Here is an 18,460-nt window from a genome sequence, read left to right as displayed (position 1 = left end):
AGTTGGAAACATGTACTACTACTCGAGGGTTACGTCAGTTCGAAGATGTCGAAGGTGGCAACACTTGTTGAAGAAATAATGAAAGAGAATGAAAAAGTAGTTACTATAGTGTCTCAATGGGTGAAGGTGTTGGAACTATTTGAGAAACGTTTCTTAAAGGATGGTATTAAGTATGACTTCATCGACGGCAGTGTCTCTTATGATGATAGATCATCCATGACCCTTAACTTCAATGAAACTACGGATGGACCTAGCGTAAGTTTTCTATTTCGCATGTTATCGTGCTTTATTTAATTTTTAATTATCCATACCCAAAACTGCATTGGTGTTTACAATTTACAATGGATAGCGTAATTGTATTTATAAATATTATTTATTCATTATATTTGGAATGTCGTCATTAATTTAATATTGAAAACCCTCGGGTCGCCATAATTCGTCATCGTCATCGTCATCGTCTGCCCATAGGGGGCTAAAATGCGGGATCCGCTGTGGATGTCACCAGGGGGCACCACTAGATTTCAAATCGTCATAGGCTAAAGTTGTGCAAGTTTATCTAGATTTTAATGCTTGTTTTATTTTAAAAATAGGCAATACTAAATTACGATTCATTTATACGTGATAGAAATATTTTGCTGCGTCAGGTGGCAGTGGAAAAGCCACCAAGTTTGGTTTTCCCGTCATGAGAAAACGAATCATGATTGTATTATACGGTGAATTTCAACTCACCATCAATAAGCAACCATCAAACATCCGAACATTTTTTTAACTATAAACATGAATATTAATTCGTATGATTTGATTACAACTGTGACACAGAAGCTGAGCTTTCTGAAAGAGATGTCAATACTTTAATAAGCATTTCCCCGTGTTTTCTTTAATGTTGTGTTCATTTTCTAAATTAATTTTGCATTCGCACCTCGTTTTAGTTTTAAGTATTTAATGCGTTACACCAATTGCATTAGCATTACGCTAGACATTAAAAGATATTTGTACTACCATGTTCGAACCACAAAAAACTGTAGTGGTTGTTCGAAATGCCAAGTAGAAGTCAAGCGGCTCCCTCTGGTGGCCGATTCATGATTTCCACAACACATTCCGCAGTTTAGTCCCTAAAAGACGATGACGATGACGAAATGGCGACCCACCCCTGCATCTCTTCTGTCATAAGATCTCGTGACTCTTTTGTCGGCTAGCTGAGGGTGGTAGTCATGGCAACATCTGTTCTTGGGTTCGGCAACATGGTGCTCGAAAAATTGTAGCAGGCGAGATGACTGGCCCGAAAGGATGTTGCCTAACCATATTTATTTTCAAAGTTTTCTTTTCAGTTTTCACGTGACAGTTCATTATTTCGTGTTCGTTGGCTAACTTGGCTTACTTGTCGCACGTCTTCACTGTTTTTTAGCCGACTTACACTTCAATAGTCGTAATCATATTTGGGATATCTCTTGCCTTTGTACTGCTGAAATTCTAATATAAATTGCTTTTAATACAAATTAATATGGTTATCAATATGAATTTCAACGATCCTGATAAAACCAACGATGAAATGTCGTTAAATGAAGGTAAAACATTCTTTATTTTGCTTGAATATACAAAAAATTTTATGCATTTTATTAATTAAAGCTTTTGTATTGTTCTTAAAAAATCTACCGTTGCTATTAATTTTTCAATGTTTAAAAAAAATTCATTGGTACTGCCGCTCTCCTAGATGATGGTCAACACAATAACATTGGAAATGAACAGGATGATGTATTGATGGACACTACCGACATGGATGAAAGCACTGAAGCTGACCTGGATGATGTTACTGATGAGGCTGATCCAGGTTTGCTTACTGAGATGATGAAATAAATTCTACTATTAGTAAGTTTGAGTTTCTATATGATCATACAGAATACTCCTCTTTGGACAAGCAACTTGATGACTTGAATAGGTAATAGAAATAACCTAGTACATCAAGGAAGTCTTCTTTATTATTATGATTATTTTCAGTGCCCTAGATATTCTTGAGCAGAAAAATGATCATATTCAGTCTCAACTGAGAGTTCTTTTGGAGAATAGCAGAGAGATTAGACAAAATATAGTGAAGGAGAGTGAGACTGACACTTCCGATCTTGGATCAACTGACTGAATGTGGAAGAACAAAATTAACTGTTATTCATGATAAAAGTCAGAAGATTTCTCCTCCTCATTCCAAATAGAGATAGCCATCAATATGTTTTAATATTGCATAATTTGGTGTATTGAGATTTATGTATTACATGTTTTATGTAGTTGAATTCGTCTGAAGATCTATATTATATCGTTTATTTATTGTTGAAATTAACAAGATGTTATTATTAGGAAATATGTTGAACAAAGATATCTTGCACTTATAGAATGAAAATATTTTATCGGCAGGGAATAGGTACATCACTTATATCGATCTATCTTAGAGTGACGAATCACAAAGTTTTTTTTCTTATAAATTGATTTTTACCCCTAATAAAATTCATTGACATTAAATTTCTTCTAGTAACGAAAAACAATTAGAAAACCTTTTGGATAAAAACTAAAGAGCTTCATAATGGAAAATAATATGAATTCCTTTAAAGCATTAATTGTTCCTCTGCCGTGCAAAGAAAAAATTTCCGCTAATAAGATAACAGGCACTGTTTTTTCTAATAATAATAACCATAACAAAATACATAGGTCTAAGCTCGTCAGCTTTAAAATGCAACCGTTCCGTTTTTCCCGATTTGCCAAGATTCCAAAGGAGTAAAAATAAGAAAAATTCTGTTGAGAACAAAATTACAATTAGCTAAATTAAAATAATCGTTAAAATTAAAAAAGGACATTCAGTCACACCTATCTATCGGAAGGCTTGTTTTTTCCATGATAAATTCTGTGAATTTTTTCGCGTGAATTGAATTTTGTTGACCGGTCGAAACTGCCCCTATAGCCGATACATGTATTTGAATCATGGGAAGATCGCTTCCATTGCGCCACATTCGACGATCAGTTACTAAGCTGATGGAAATTCGCTAAAATTATATAAACTACGTTATTATTCATCCTTTTTTGTAGGCCTTAGAAATAGTAAATATTCTTACTTCTTCTGGCTTATCCAACGTCTCGCTGGTAAATTTTGACAGCTCTGGGCCGAAATTCTCTGGGAACTGCGTATAGCTTAAATTGGTTTCAACTGTTATAATTGGCATTTTCCTTGGTAAGAAGACTTTCCTAAAATCATTAATACAGCGTTAAAATCCAAGTATAGTTATAAAGCTTCATGCAGGTTAGACTATTCAAGTTTGAAGGAAAACAATGTGTTTGCGCGAATTTAGGTCAACCACCGCAGATTTGAGGATTTTTTTACTCTTATGACGTTTTCCAATGTCATGCATTGGTAACCCCCAAACTGTGTTGTTCGAATCACTTAATTTAATTAAAATTGCAAGCTTTTGTTTTTTTTAATGATCGACAGGTAAATTGAATAACAACGAAGAAACAAACCCGAAAAAAACTATACACGATAAAATTCCTGGTCTTGTGCAAAGAGATAAGATATTTCCCAGACAAAAAATACTTAAAAAGTGAGGTTGGAAAGTACACTAGCGCCACCTGATTCCTGGCATCCCAATAAAAAGTTGGAATCAAGGCTAGCTAAATGAATCTTATTAATCTTAAGCACAGTAAATAAACAGCGCGTGTATCAGTATATTTGTTGTCAATCAACAAATTTCATCCATAATTCACATATATTGATCATTTTTATTTAAGTATGGTAGTGCGAAAACATAACATGACTAGATCTATAGTTGCATAAGTAATTTTTCAAATACTGTTGGACAGTATTTTTCTTTCACCCTATTTTTCTTTCAATTCTTTTTGCTTGAGGTGGCAGGGAATGTCATGTTTAAACGAGTAATGCATTTTATTCTGACAATGCTTCCAATAACCTACTCGCCTGCACACACACATCTGAATTTGAATGACGTTCGGACAGAATCTTGGCTTTTTTCTTAAAACGCTCTACCATTGATAGGCCAAAGACATTTGCATACCTATAAAAAAAAAATATTTTTTAAATAAAATAATACAAAAAAAAAATTAAAAAGTAAATAAAAGAACTAACATTGTATCAGGTGCAGCAGCTTTGTTTTCAGCTGGTAAATCGAGAGGGTCAATGTCCAAGCGTTTCGTGGCACTTGCAAGGTTTGCGAGTAGAGTAAGAACACGCAAAACAACTTCTTCGGGCATGGACATGTCGAGCATATAGATCAACTTGGATGGTGCCTGTGAGAGCACATTAATTAACTATACGAAAACGAATCGAAATAACTTTGAAAGGAATTATACCTGAGCAGCCAAAAGACTCGGTATCATTTCTTCGTTGCAACTCTGGATAATAACGTTATGCAAAGTTAATAAAATAGGTATTATCGATTACTTTATCTGTTTGGTATTACGAGGTTGATTAATAAGCGAAGCGACTGGAAAGAAACACCATCACTATTCCAATGGCCTTCATCAAGTAAATTGTAGGATTTATGAAGTAAAGGCTTGAACTCTTTATGCCAAGAGGGCATTACAGCAATATTGATTAAGGTCAAGAGAGTTGATGTAATCAAAGCTGGATCACTTAAAGGAGTGGTCTGCAAAAGATGGACCAAACTAATCGTGACAGATCGCATGTCTGTCACAGCAAAAAAAAAAAAAAATTAAAAATCGAAATATTGAAAATTTAAAAAAAACCGTAAATTAAAAGTTACCGGCATTATTCTTCTCGTTCATTGCCATATTAGCAACAACTACACAGGATTTCAGCTTGATTTGCCGATTCGATTTTAAGATCAATTTGGACAAAACTGTAATGAGACCGGCTTCTCGAAAATGATCCTGATTGGTACTGAACGCTGCCAAATTCGCAACAGCTGTCAATGTACCCAATATCAAAGGAGTTTCATTGGATGCCAGCACAGCAGCCAAATTCTGGGCTTCCTGCAAAGTTATCTCTCTGACAAAAGTATAGAAATATTTAAATAAAAATTTCTTATTTAAACATCACAATAGATCTTCTTTACCTTTGATTATTGCTTAAAAGATCAGGAAGATTTTGAATGATATTGTCTTTATCATTAAACCACAACTGTTCAAGCTCTTTCAACTTTGTATCTTCACCAATATCCAAGCCCACCTAAACACAATTTCAAATTTTGAATAACTTCTAACAACCACTGCTAGCAAACCTTAAGTAATTAACCTTATGTGGTGTTTTCAAAGAACCTGTTCTACACCAACGGTATCTGCTTGGAGAACTACCAGGTGAGTTGTATGGATCAGCTTCTACATATTCAGGAATGTGACGGACTTCAACTGGACTAAGAAGTCGGGGAGAACCCCATGGTGTAACCTGCATCAAACAAAGTGTTTTCAAGATTATCTATTAAACATGTGTTGTTTGGTTTCTGGTGACTTACCTGTAAACTCCTTCCACTGACACCATTGGCTCTAGAACTATTGTTAGTCTGAATAGCTGTTACAGCGCTAGCAAATTGTCTTGCTTGCATATTCAGGTCTTTTATACGTTCTTGGACAGATTTGGGTCTCAAAACAATTTTAGGGCCTCCATCTGCAAACAACTCTCCCATTAAACCATCTGTCTGAGTTGTTTGGGACAATCTCCGAAGGAAAACACTATGGTGTGGTGAATCTTCATCTCTTCTGCCTCTTCGTCTCCTTGAAAAGGCAGTCCTACACACTGAATATCCTACATACGCAAATCCCGCTACAACAGCCGAGCAAAAGGCAATTTTGTTGACAACACGATCTGTATTTAAATTGAGATTCAAATTAACTAACGACATGTCAACTTGGGAAATATTACAGGTTCCAATATAGGAAGTCGAAGGAAATTTTAACTTAATGACTCTAGGAGGCAGACGACAGAACTTTTCTGGAGATCAATAACAAAATACTTGTAATGGTCTTCTTCTATTCGCCATCTAGTGAGTGTAAGCGTAACTCAATGCAATTAAATAATGTCATGCAACATGCAAATAAAGAAAAGAAAGAAAAAATAAATTGAGACTTTGAAGATATTGTCTTAGATTAAGATTTAAAGAAAACAGAAGGCTATGAGAACTACTAGAAAAAGAAGACACTTCAGTAATCATCCCATGGGCGCATTTATTTCACAGCACTAAATAAAGTCTGATTAAGTCTTGGAAATTTCGAAAAATGCTTCCCCTCACAAAAAAAGTGAAAAAAAAAGAACAAACCAAAATCAACACTGTTTCAATTGTGCAGTATATGAGGAGATGGGAGCTGGGAGTTTGAGGGGAAGCAGTGGATCCGTGATGGTTGGAAAGAAGATTCTGTGGTTACCGAGGTTATGATAATATCAGACGATACGGACAAATCGATTTGGGGGAGGGAGAACAGAACAAAAATTGGAGAAATTTCGAAACTTGATTATGTGTCGTAGTCATCGTCATCATTGGCGTGGTGCGCGGTAGGGAGCGCAACTTCCTTTTCTTGGCCATTGCCCATTTTATCGTTCTCACTTGGAGCCGTTTGAGGAGGTAAGTTAATTTGGATTTGAAAAGACGAGTTATTTTGACCGCCAATTTCCTGATAGAAGTTGGGCTGGACGGCATTAAACTGAAAAGATGCTTGTTGGGCAGTGGCTGACGCGATATCTCTACCATTCTTGGAGGATGAAGATCCCTTGGGCAAGGATTCAGTGTCGGTGCTGTTGTTTTCATCATCGTCATCATCTTCCGAGTCCCCAGAATCAGTTTCTTCGCTGTCCGACTTTCTAGCTGCCCATGCCCTGAAATCACATCATGGAATAAGTTAATCTCGATATTGTACGCCTAATTAATTTTCATAGAAATCAAGGATACGCAGCATTAATTCCAGGGACGAAAATTAAAATTAAAACCTTTGGTTATTCTGTGCTGGTGCAAGGGCGGCAGGAGTTTTTCTGGGGCGACCCCTTGGCCTCCCAGTTCCGGTTCCTTTACTCTTACTAGTGGATGAAGACGATCCCGCCTCGCTGAGAGATCGGAACATTAACGGCTGGTGTTGTTGAACAGTAGGTGTTGATGGGACGCTAGTCACGCCACCATCTTCGCCCTCTGCCTGGACATCAGGAATGGTAAGGACCAGATCTTTCAAAAAGTCAAATCGACTTTCAGCTAAAATGCATTGCTTCCTACAAGAAATACATGTTATTAGGTTACACTGAAAGTTGAAATCACCAGTCTTACAAATGAGCAGGACTGAGTGTTTTGGCATTCCTGGCTGAAGTTATCTGTACAGCTTTGGTAAGGAGTGACTCTACAAAAAGCTCCAATGCTCTAGGTGAATAAAATTCAGTTAAGGAAAAAACATTGGAATTTCACGGTAAAATAAAGAAAAATAGTAAATAAAAAATTTATTAAAAAGGATATAGATGATAACAGGAACTGGTGCAGCCACTTTCCCAACTTCTTCATCTGTTTGCATTATCTTCTTTATCCGGGCCTAACACCAAGAAAGAAAAAAAAAACAAATAATAATGTAAATAACTTGATCTCGTTATGATTATGTTGTTAGTTTTTTTTCATACTGACATGATATGTCAATGAAACATGAAAAATCAATAGCAAAGTCAATAATAAACAACAAAAACTGAACCATGTACGCTACATTGGAATAGATGAGCGGTTACGAGTATTATGAAGATCACAAACTAGAACTCACAGGCGGAAATCGGGCGTTGTATTTTTTCTTTTTGCTGGGCATTCTAATAAACAGTGGTAGATGACAAATGTAACCAAGGATGATTTAATTAACAGTGAAACGCAGAAGAAATTTTATAAAGAAAAAGCAGGCCACTAGAGTCTCATTTGCTTAAAGCAGCAGCTTTTTTTCTGTTTCTTCCACATCAGATTAAATGCCAAGATGTTAGTGGTTGCCTATGTGCCGAAATAACGCAACTGAAAACGAGGAATCTCGATGCGGAAAGCTAAAATATGGGAGTCGTCGACGGCGAACAATAGCCGGATTTTCAAACAGACTATAGCTAAATTACTAAGACCATTTTTTGTCACACATTGCTTTTGTTCATAGATTATAGATTTATAGTTTATAGAAATGAGTTAAGAAATATTTCTTTGTTTCCTAACTGTCTTGAGTCAAAGAATAAAAAGGAATTTCCCTGGTCCCTGGTATGAAAAAATTTCGGCATTGACTGTTCTGTCGCGGTAAATTAAATATTAGCTGTGCTGTGTTATTGATGGGTTTCCCCCGAATGAGTGAATGGAAACAGGCCAAACAGCATACATTGCTTTTTTTCCGTTAAAATCATCCAATTTTATACCGAGTTTTTTCAAAGAAGTGGCAATTCTACAAGACAAAATGAATTTACAAGACGTTGAGTTTACACGGACGAAATGCAATAGATCAAATACTCAGATAGCAATTTTTATCTAACGTCGTAGTTTCAGACTTGAAATGTTGTGGTTCATCCCGAAAAAAAAATCACATATTTTTAGCGGTAGATTTTTTTAATTGCCCATTTTTTATATTTTACAACGAATTCCGACGGGAAGCCTCGAGTGAAAACAAAATTTGTTAACGTTCTTTCCATAAAATGTTCTCATGATTTAGCCCTCGTTTTCCAATCTGTTATCCCGTGTTTTACCGAATTTTTTTTATGTTCTTTTGTTGTAGGTTGTAGACTGTGAAACTTTGGCTAGCTAGAGCTAGCTATTGGGTTTTGGAAATTGGTAAACGGAATTGGTTTGGGATTTGAGCACTAGGAGCTCTTCAGTTACTACACGACTACACGTACAGTGACAGTCGTAGATTGGACGGGAAGTTGTTAAATATTACGTGCATTTTATAATTTGGATGTGCCAAAAATGAATGCAACTGCCCGTTGAACTTTATCTAGTGTGACGATGCAACTCTTCTTACGACGATTGCCGTCAAGGCCGTGATCATGACTTCTACTCAAAATTAACTCCAATTACTATTGAAAGAAGTCAGTTTTCAACCTTTCCATTTTCTCGACATGTTTTCCTCTTCAAATGTCCCCGTGACTGAGGGACTCCTCTACGATTTTGACGATGAAGAGAACGCGCTCAAATGGAAAGGAGTTTTTGTTGCTTCTTTACACAAGGTAAACCAAGAAATGTTATTTGTTCTTCTTACCAGATAGTATTGATCAGTAATGGTTATTCAGGTACTGAGCCAGGTTCATCCGACTCTCAAGGCCAAAGATGATGCCCTGGAATATGTGGAAAGACTTATTTTAAAGTTACTGGGAATGTTGTGTGCCAGACCACCACCTCACACTGTGCAAGATGTTGAGGAACGTGTACAAAAAACTTTTCCCAATCCAATTGATCGTTGGGCCATCAGCGAGGCCCAAGCTGCCCTAGAAAAGGGAAAGAAAAAATCACCAATTGTTCTTCCTGTGGACAAAGTTCACAACTTATTGCAAAAGGTTGGTTTCATTGATTGTTTGTTGTTTTAGCTTCCATAATCAATTCTTTGTTTTAACTCTTAAATGTAAAGGAGGTTTTACAGTATAAAGTGGACCACCAAGTATCACTTTATGTGGTTGCTGTATTGGAATATATTTCTGCTGATATGCTCAAGGTAAATTATTTAAAGCAAAAAATTAGTTAACTTTATAGTCATTATTATTTTTTATTCGTTTTTTTCCTTAGCTTGCCGGAAATTACGTCAAAAACATTCGTCATGTTAAGGTGGCTTCACAAGATATCAAAGTTGCCATGTGTGCTGATAAGGTATGACGAAGGAATTCACTCTGCAAACTTTTCTTTAATCTTTCCTCTCTATCTCCCGAATATTTTAACCCCTCTGTCATGGTTTAACAAACATTCCGTTTTGCAGGTTTTGATGGATTTATTTCATCAAGACGATGATGATCAGCTCTCAATAGAAGATGAACCACTAACACCGAGCACCAGTGGAGTTCCCGGAAGCATGGGTGGTCCTGGCTTATCGGGAGGACCATCTCCAACTACAATCACCTACGACCAAGTGGTACGCGACTTAATCCAGGAGGAACGCCAGTACCTTCGAGACCTTCATCTGATTATGAAAGTGTTTCGTGAACAACTGGCTACACTTGCTCCACCACCAAGTCCAGCTGAATTGGATGCCATTTTCTCCAACATTGAAGAAATTTATGAACTGACAGTGACGCTCCTTGGTTCTTTAGAGGATACTCTAGAGATGGCCGAGGAGCCTCATCAGGCTGCAGCACCTCCTGTTGGCAGTTGCTTTGAAGAATTAGCAGAAGCAGCCGAATTCGATGTCTACGATCGTTATGCCAAGGACGTTCTTTCACCCACTTGTCGCGAAACGTTACAGGTTTGTATAATTTGGTTGAATGTTGAAACAAAGTTGAAATGGGTTTGCAATTTTGATTATTGTTTCTACAGGCGGTACTCTCTCGACCGGATGTGGGTCACTCGTTGCAAACGGGTGGTCACGGTTTCCGTGAAGCCGTTCGTTATTATCTGCCAAAGCTGCTTTTGACGCCTGTTTATCATTGTTTCACGTACTTTGACGTGGTACGCTTTCTTCATCGACTCAGTGTTAGCAAAGAGGATCGTGAAAGCTTAGAACAAGTGGAAGGGCTATTGAAACCACTACAAGTCGAGCTGGAACGATTACTTTCCTGCACGGGCGTCGGAGTTAATCTTCCGAAACGCAAGCCGAGCGAAACAGGCGGCATTGGATCTGCTGGACCTTTAATCCGCACAGGCTTACTAGGTGGCCCGCGCAGTAGCAGGCCTGCTGCCTTGTGTAAACTTCAGGAACTTCAACGTTCAATCGACGGCTGGGAATGTAAAGACGCCGGACCAGCTTGCAACGAATTTATCTGTGAAGGTCAAATCGGCAAAGTAGGAGCAGGAAAACGGTTGACAGAACGTTATGCCTTCCTCTTCGATGGTCTCCTTTTGCTGTGCAAAGCTTCCGGTCATGGCCGTCGGTCATCAGCCGCTTCTCCAGGGGGTGATTATCGCCTAAAAGAGAAATTCTTCATTCGAAAAGTCGAAATTTTGGATCGAGAAGACACAGATGAACTGCGTAATGCGTTCGAGGTTGCACCTCGACAACAGCCACATTGTGTCCTCTTTACTCGAACGGCCGAAGAAAAAGCCAATTGGATGGCAGCTCTTGTCATGCTCAACACTAAGTCTATGCTGGAGCGGACTTTGGATGTCATCTTGCTTGATGAAGAGAGGAAACATCCTTTGCGGTTGCCACCACCTTCCATCTATCGTTTTGCTGAAGAAGATTCAGAAACCAATTTGGTGCTTGAAACGAGAGAAAATGGAGGTGTACCACTGATCAAAGGTATTTTATTTTCATATGAAAATGTTTCAAATGTGTTATTCAAATGTTTTTCATTGGAATTTTTCAGGCGCAACTCTTTTGAAGCTCATTGAAAGATTGACGTACCACATGTACGCTGATCCGATGCTGGTCAGAACTTTCCTTACCACTTACCGAAGTTTTTGCAGTCCGACGGAATTATTGGAATTGCTAATTGAACGCTTTGAAATGCTCGAACCTCCTTGGGATGAAACTGGTGGTGGCATTGGAGGCAATAGTGGATTGAGTGGACTCGGTGTCGATAATGGCAACAGCATTAATGGGGCTACAGAAGAGATGGATCCATTGGAACCGACGAGCCGTGAAGACCTCAAGCGATTCCGAAAGCAGTACATGCAGCCTGTTCAATTTCGCGTTCTTAACGTGCTTCGCCATTGGGTGGATCACCATTTTTATGATTTTGAGCGTGATCCTGGACTTCTCCAACGACTTCAAGGATTTTTGGATGGTGTTGCGCGTGGTAAATTCGTCCGCAAGTGGGTTGAATCAATCCACAAAATTGTAGCCCGTCGTTTGGAGTGCTGTGGTCGTGGTGGACGAGGTGGACAGGCCGAAGAGCAACGAGAAATTACATTTGGTTTTGACCGATCCCCACCGCCGATCGAATGGCATCTTAATTGCCCAGAAGAAGAATGGGATCTAATGACACTTCATCCTATTGAAATTGCTCGTCAGTTAACGTTACTCGAATTCGACCTGTATCGGGCTGTTAAACCATCCGAGCTGGTTGGTTCTGTTTGGACCAAAAAAGACAAAGAGCAACGATCCCCTAATTTACTTCGTATGATCCATCATACAACTAACGTAACGCGCTGGTTCGAGAAAACTATTGTGGAAACGGCCAACTTTGAGGAACGTTTGTCTGTCATCTCTCGCATCCTTGAAATTCTCATTGTTCTACAAGAGCTCAATAACTTTAACGGCGTTATCGAAGTGGTGAGCGCTATGGGATCTGCATCCGTTCACCGACTGACGCTGTCATTGCAGGCCATTGGGCCTAAATTAGACAAGGCTTTGGAAGAGGCCAAAGAACTGTCGGCTGACCACTTTCGAAAATACCAAGAAAAACTGCGTTCCATAAATCCACCGTGCGTGCCATTTTTTGGCATGTACCTGACAAACATTTTGCACATCGAGGAAGGAAATCCTGATTTTCTTCCACGATCCTCCCCTTCGTCTAATCGGGAGGGGTTAATTAATTTTTCTAAGCGACGTAAAGTGGCTGAAATCACCTCAGAAATTCAAACCTACCAAAATCAGCCGTACTGTCTATCACTGGCGCCAAGGATCCGTCACTTTTTGGAAGTACTCAACCCATTTGAAGACCTGAATGAAACAGAAATAAGCAACTACCTTTATCAGGTAAACCATCATTCTGTTGTTTTCTTATATTTTTGAATTATTTTAAAAATGTCTTCTGTCTTCTACCACGTTCTTCAGGCAAGTTTGGAGGTAGAGCCGCGAGGTTGCAAACAACCCATCAAGGCTCCACGAAAGTGGCCAGACGCAAAGCTCAAATCCCCGGGAATAAAACCGCGTTCGCATCTTAGCCGACACATACCGCATCCACTTCCATCCATGTCATTCTTTGCTTCCAATCAAAGACTGAGCGCCATCAGTGGATCCGACGATTCCTCTTCGATTCACAGTGACCAGCGTGGCGGCGGCGGCAGCAGCTCGATTGCGGGTTCTACTTCGATTCACGATCATCCCATAATGGAGAATAGTAGTGGCATGACTCGTGGAAACACACCGACAACTCCTTCCACACCACTGACGCCAACAACCCACCACAACAGTGATAATAGTGTCTTTGCGCCTGTCCTTATAGGAGGCGGTTTAGTCACACCGTTGTCGGCCAGCTCTTTCATCAGTCTATCTCCGGGTCCACCTCCACCTCCTTACCCAGCTCCGACGAGGCCACTCTCCCCTTTGCCGCCGCCACTTCCGCCACGCCGGAAGCGCGAGTCTTCACTGGGTGACGTCTCGCCCAAAGTCAAACAGGCACCTGATGCGCCGACTCTTCCTCCAAGAGACTCTTCTCCTCCACCGCCTCTTCCACCTCGCCGCGATGCGTCAGCCAATGCTGCCAATGGCTCCAATGCCATCACTTCCGGCGGTGGAGCAACTCCGCTGTCGACGCTGCCACGAGCTCATTCCGTGGCTGCGCTTTCATCTTCAACGACGTCGTCTGGCCGTACTGCTCCAACATCGCCGCACATTCCGCCGCGACCTCATCATCGTGATTCTCATCATCATCCGCACCACCATCCGCCTCCCCCGCCCCCACAGCACCATCCGCCACCGCTGCCGCTGCTCAATTCCAACGAAACTTTCCAGAACCATAGCGCCTTTCGTTTCCCCCCAGCACCTCCTCCACCGGGCAATGATCGTAGTGCTGCTGCTGCTGCTGCCGTTGAAATGACGGGAGGAGCTGCTCCTCTTCCGCCTGCACTATCCCGGCGCCACTCGGCCATGGATGTCAGCCCGTCCATGGCGGTTTCTGCTGGCGTCCCACTCTCTCCGTCACCATTCCATCCTCATTCTGGAGCATCAACGGTAGCGCATTCAGCAGCTCCTCCACCTCCTCCTCCTAGTCTTAACCCACCTCCTTCTCCTCTTGTTCCAATTCCGCCTCGACGCTACTCCACCATGTTGCAGCAAAACGGCACCAGTGGCCCTCCCATTCACTCTCCACCTCTACTTCCCCCTCCACCTGCTGCAGTCGCTCCCTCCATCATTGCCGAACCACGACCGACATGTCGATGAGTTGAATTACTCCTTCAGCTTTTATTATTTTACTTTTTTTCCTTCCTCCAACCAAGGTCATCGTCTTTCGTGTTTGTTGCTATTCTATTGTCTGACAACATGCGCCGAGTTCTGTTGGATGTCTGTATTTTTGTCATCTTTATATTTTTATTTGAAAGGTTAAAAATATCGAAGCGGCCAATAATGAAGTGGAAGTCTCGGATGCTGTGATCATATTCCCCCATCCCTGGCCTGTTGTTTCTTTCCCCACTATCTTTTGCAAACACGTCGTACTACCCTCTGATGGTACGGATGGTATGGTACGGAAAAGGAAAAAAAATTAGAAAAGAGGAACTGCAAATCGAAATTCACCAAACACGCGTGATGCAAGTTCACAATTTATTTTGAATTACTTGGGCTAGGATGACGTTCCCCGCTTAAACTTTTTCGTGTTTACCCTTACATCCAATTATAGCACATGCTATGCGCACATATTTGTTCATAATTACGTCGGTTTCGGCCCCCCCAAATCGGACTATTTGTTCGTTAATTTTGTGTGTACAGCCGTTAATTCGCAATCTTTTTTAAGTTGTAATCCCTGTGTAACCTAACTAGATATAGCACTAACATACCCTCCTTGTCATCATATACTTATTCTACTCCTCTTCCATCCCCTGAATTATTTTGTAAAATGTAGCAATTGTGTGGTGTTTATTTTATCTTGTGGATTGATTTCCTTTTATACCTTATAACGTAATGCGTTCTTGTTGGCTAATTTTTGGTATTATTACTCCTTGTTAGGCAAGAGATGAGAGGTCAGTCAACCGGGATTAGCCCAAAAGTATTAGAGGAAGCTATCAAGATGAACCGGCTAGAGTAGCACGCAAAACCTAAAGCTAAAGCGGATTAACGGTTCGAGAAATTTAGCAAGTAAAACACGATAATCTTAACGTAGCTATAAACCGCGATAGGAAATCTAGAATTGCTATGCTTGGAATTGCTGCTGAAACATGCCGTGTTACGGTTCATATACGTTAACCGGCATCTTATTTGTAGCTACTGCCAAGTTATTTATGAGCGGTTGTTAACAAGAACATGTAGTTTGGTTATATTGGACTAACTAAGCCCAATTTTCCATATCAGTAGATACGAATATCTTGAATCGTTGGCAATCGCTGCCGCCCAAGTCTACTTCTGCTATTCAAAATTGAGTAGATAAGAAAAATGCCAGAAATGAAAAGTAGATGTAGGTTTACAGTGATGAAAGAAGAAATGGTACGAAAGGTTTTCGGAAATACGAAACTTAATACGAAACTTACGAAAGGAAAGAGATTCCTGGTATTGTAAAGAGATGGAATATTTTTTATTATTTTTATGAATCTACAAAAAACAAATTCAGAATGTATCTATAAATAAAGAAGCAGATTGCTCGGCAAAAACAAGCAGACGAATTCGCGTTAAAAACTTAAAACTTAAAAAATAGAAAATACCAAGTTTTTTTTTTTCAAACTGGCGCAAACAAAGAAAAATTTCGTTAGACTAAAATCCCTAAACACAACAACAAACATCTAAAAATGACGCTTCCTACCGGTTTTTTCTTCGCGCAAACGGCAACTTTATACTTTTGCTCGTGACTATTTTGTAATATGTTCTGCAACTTCATTTGACATTTCAAAATCCTTAATCCAATTAATACATTCTATTTGAGGCATTGCATAGTAACATGGTTACATGGATACATAATTCCCCTTTGCCTTCGTTAAAGTTGATGCGCGAATACTTGCTTCAAATTGTTGCAAGGCTTACTTTATGCACAAGGCCAAAAATTCTGATCTGAGACGCGATAGCATGTTCACGGAGGGATTTTTGTTTAGTCCTATAACACCAGCTCAGGTATGTACCTCCTTCCTGAACGGGAAAGCCGGAAAGCCAATCATCATTTAGCCGGATTTAGCGTCACATAGTAGTGGAAAATTCAACTGTAACTAACCGAAAACATAAATAGTAAAAATAAAACATTAGTTGATTGTTGTTGGTACAGCAGAATCGAGTAATCCCAGGTGATTAAAAAGTCGGAACGGCATAACAAAAATTGAATGCGTCTATTATTGCGTCATCCCTACTTCGATTGTAAGTTTATTGTTTGTGAAATACAGACATAACAGCAGTTAGACATATAAAACCATAGTATTTATAAACCGAATTTTTCTAAAAAATGTGTTGATGAGATTTTAATTATGTTATTTAAAAAAATTCTGAAAAGTTGTTATTTCAACCGTTTCAACTTTTGGATAGTAGTTAAATTTTTTGCCGCTACGCGACGGTAGTAGCCGACTGATGGGTGATTGGCTGCGTCTAAAAGGATAGACAGTCCGCATAGTTCAGTGAGAGTTGATCAGGCCATATATATAGAGTAATTGATTGTTAGTGTGAGCCAGTTTTTCAGACCAAGATGGCGGCGTTTTCGGAAATCGAGATTCAATCCGAGTTACAAGAGGTAGAGATTGAGACGCTGCCGGTCGACGACATGCCCGTCGAGACGATTGTCGAGACAACCATCGACTCGGCCGGCCTTCATTTTATGGATGCAACCTGCAGAGGTGGTGATGTGGACGTTGACGCCGAGGAAATTGTCCTGCAAACCCAAGAGGCAGGCGAGGTCGTCGTCGGAGGTGATGATGATGCTGATCCAGACGACAGCAGCGGACTTGATTACCTGCACATGTACTCAGACACAAGTACAGCTTCGTCTTCCAGGAGAACAGCCAACAACAACCCAAACAGCAGGAAAGCACGCAACAACAGATCCTCCAACACCCATAATAGCAGGTCCAATCCTTACGACAATGATGGCTACATCAGCAACACCACAACAAACAGTCGGAAGTGGGAGCAGAAACAAGTGCAGATCAAGACTTTAGAGGGAGAGTTCTCTGTAACAATGTGGGCTTCAGGAGCAGAAGAAGATGGTAATGTTGTGCGTTCCTGAACCTCTTTAACACTCTCTCAGATGGTTTCAATTATTCAGATCTGGGGGATGCAGAACTTGATGCAGATTACACAGAGTACATGACCGGCAGGAGGTTGTCCTCATCTTCCTCTGGAGGAGGTGGGGGAGGTGGTGGTACTGGTGGTGGCGGAGGAGTTACAGGAGTTGACCTCAGTGATCCAAAACAGCTAGCAGAATTTGCAAAGTACTTGTTTGTTTATAATTTTACTACTATGCTTGATTTATTTAACTGTTGACTTGTATGTACAGAATGAAACCCAAGAAAGAAAGAGGGAGTGAAGATCCTATCAGAACTATCGCCTGTCCTCACAAAGGATGCACCAAAATGTTCCGTGACAATTCGGCTATGAGGAAACACCTACACACGCACGGTCCGCGGGTGCATGTTTGCGCCGAGTGTGGAAAGGCCTTCGTCGAGTCGTCCAAGCTCAAGCGGCATCAACTGGTGCACACTGGCGAAAAGCCCTTCCAGTGCACCTTTGAAGGCTGTGGCAAGCGCTTCTCGTTAGACTTTAACCTCAGGACACATGTCCGTATCCACACAGGAGACCGGCCGTACGTCTGTCCGTTCGATGGATGCAATAAAAAGTTTGCACAGTCCACCAACCTCAAGTCGCACATCCTCACTCACGCCAAAGCCAAGTATATTGCTCAAATTGGATAAATATTGGTTTACATGATCATTGACAACATTCCTTGTTCAGGAGTAATCTGGGCCGACAAATGAACTCTGCCCTTGACTTCGGCGAGGAAGCCGAGCTGGACGAACCTCAGTTCGTTCAGGTGGAAGTGGCCGGTCCCGACGAGCAGCAATTTATCGTCTACACCGAATAAGTGCCCCCCACCATCCACAGTTTCCTTTTCCCCCTAGATCGAGTTGTTCGCCTGATTCCCTTTTCTCACCTCCCAATCTCCTCTCTCTCTTTGCCTGAGTGAAAGAAAGGTTAAAGTGTAGCCAGTGCGTGCAGTGTTAAGAAAAGAAAGTGGCAGATACCCTCGGAGACTCGGTGCGTGTGGTTAACTGCTGGACAATTGTTAGCTACGTGCCTGTGTGAACGAGCGACCGAAGCAGAAAAGTTATGAAAACATTTTTGCGTCTCCTGTTTAACGATATGAAGGATTCGTCCGTCGTCCTGTCAGCGATGGTTCCTTTGTGTGTCCGTGTAATGTTACTGTTGTGTAGTGACCTGTGTTCATGATTGAATTGAATTGACCAAGTTGTCCACCATCCCTTCAGACCTAACCCTTATTTTTTTTTCGTAGCTTTTTCTCTATTGCTCCTTATGTTAG

General features: G+C 40.5%; 4 protein-coding genes across 5 annotated transcripts; 3 read left to right on the top strand and 1 right to left on the bottom strand.

The window, feature by feature from the left end:
• The first annotated feature begins 1,317 nt into the window (after positions 1-1,317).
• LOC124205692 (bublin coiled-coil protein-like) lies at positions 1,318-2,282 on the top strand. The gene is made up of 4 exons (XM_046603175.1): positions 1,318-1,565; positions 1,712-1,828; positions 1,897-1,936; positions 1,996-2,282. Exons 1-4 carry the CDS (start codon positions 1,502-1,504, stop codon positions 2,132-2,134), a joined length of 360 nt encoding a protein of 119 aa, XP_046459131.1. The 5' UTR covers positions 1,318-1,501; the 3' UTR covers positions 2,135-2,282.
• Positions 2,283-3,687: 1,405 nt separating this feature from the next.
• LOC124205699 lies at positions 3,688-7,951 on the bottom strand. Its single transcript, XM_046603186.1, has 13 exons — positions 7,735-7,951; positions 7,443-7,515; positions 7,260-7,353; positions 6,932-7,204; positions 6,552-6,820; positions 5,466-5,581; positions 5,249-5,398; positions 5,070-5,182; positions 4,758-5,002; positions 4,455-4,681; positions 4,345-4,386; positions 4,121-4,281; positions 3,688-4,049 (listed from the first exon to the last, which is right to left on the bottom strand). The coding sequence occupies exons 1-13, from the start codon at positions 7,774-7,776 to the stop codon at positions 3,920-3,922; spliced, it is 1,935 nt and encodes a 644-aa protein (XP_046459142.1). The 5' UTR covers positions 7,777-7,951; the 3' UTR covers positions 3,688-3,919.
• An 840-nt stretch (positions 7,952-8,791) lies between these two features.
• On the top strand, positions 8,792-14,917 carry LOC124205685 (son of sevenless homolog 2-like). Its single transcript, XM_046603161.1, has 8 exons — positions 8,792-9,157; positions 9,221-9,484; positions 9,556-9,639; positions 9,711-9,791; positions 9,898-10,380; positions 10,452-11,373; positions 11,441-12,774; positions 12,853-14,917. Exons 1-8 carry the CDS (start codon positions 9,050-9,052, stop codon positions 14,179-14,181), a joined length of 4,605 nt encoding a protein of 1,534 aa, XP_046459117.1. The 5' UTR covers positions 8,792-9,049; the 3' UTR covers positions 14,182-14,917.
• Positions 14,918-16,548: 1,631 nt separating this feature from the next.
• On the top strand, positions 16,549-18,398 carry LOC124205672 (transcription factor YY2-like). 2 transcript variants are annotated; one of them, XM_046603149.1, is made up of 4 exons: positions 16,549-17,129; positions 17,189-17,354; positions 17,420-17,812; positions 17,875-18,398. In XM_046603149.1, the coding sequence occupies exons 1-4, from the start codon at positions 16,613-16,615 to the stop codon at positions 18,002-18,004; spliced, it is 1,206 nt and encodes a 401-aa protein (XP_046459105.1). In that variant the 5' UTR covers positions 16,549-16,612; the 3' UTR covers positions 18,005-18,398. The 2 variants fall into 2 exon arrangements, with proteins under 2 accessions (XP_046459105.1, XP_046459096.1); XM_046603140.1 differs by having other exon boundaries at positions 16,573-17,129; positions 17,171-17,354.
• Positions 18,399-18,460: the final 62 nt, after the last annotated feature.

This window comes from Daphnia pulex, chromosome 2 (genome assembly GCF_021134715.1).
Source record: "Daphnia pulex isolate KAP4 chromosome 2, ASM2113471v1".
NCBI lineage: Eukaryota > Metazoa > Arthropoda > Branchiopoda > Diplostraca > Daphniidae > Daphnia > Daphnia pulex.
This window is presented reverse-complemented; position numbering and strand designations above follow the sequence as displayed.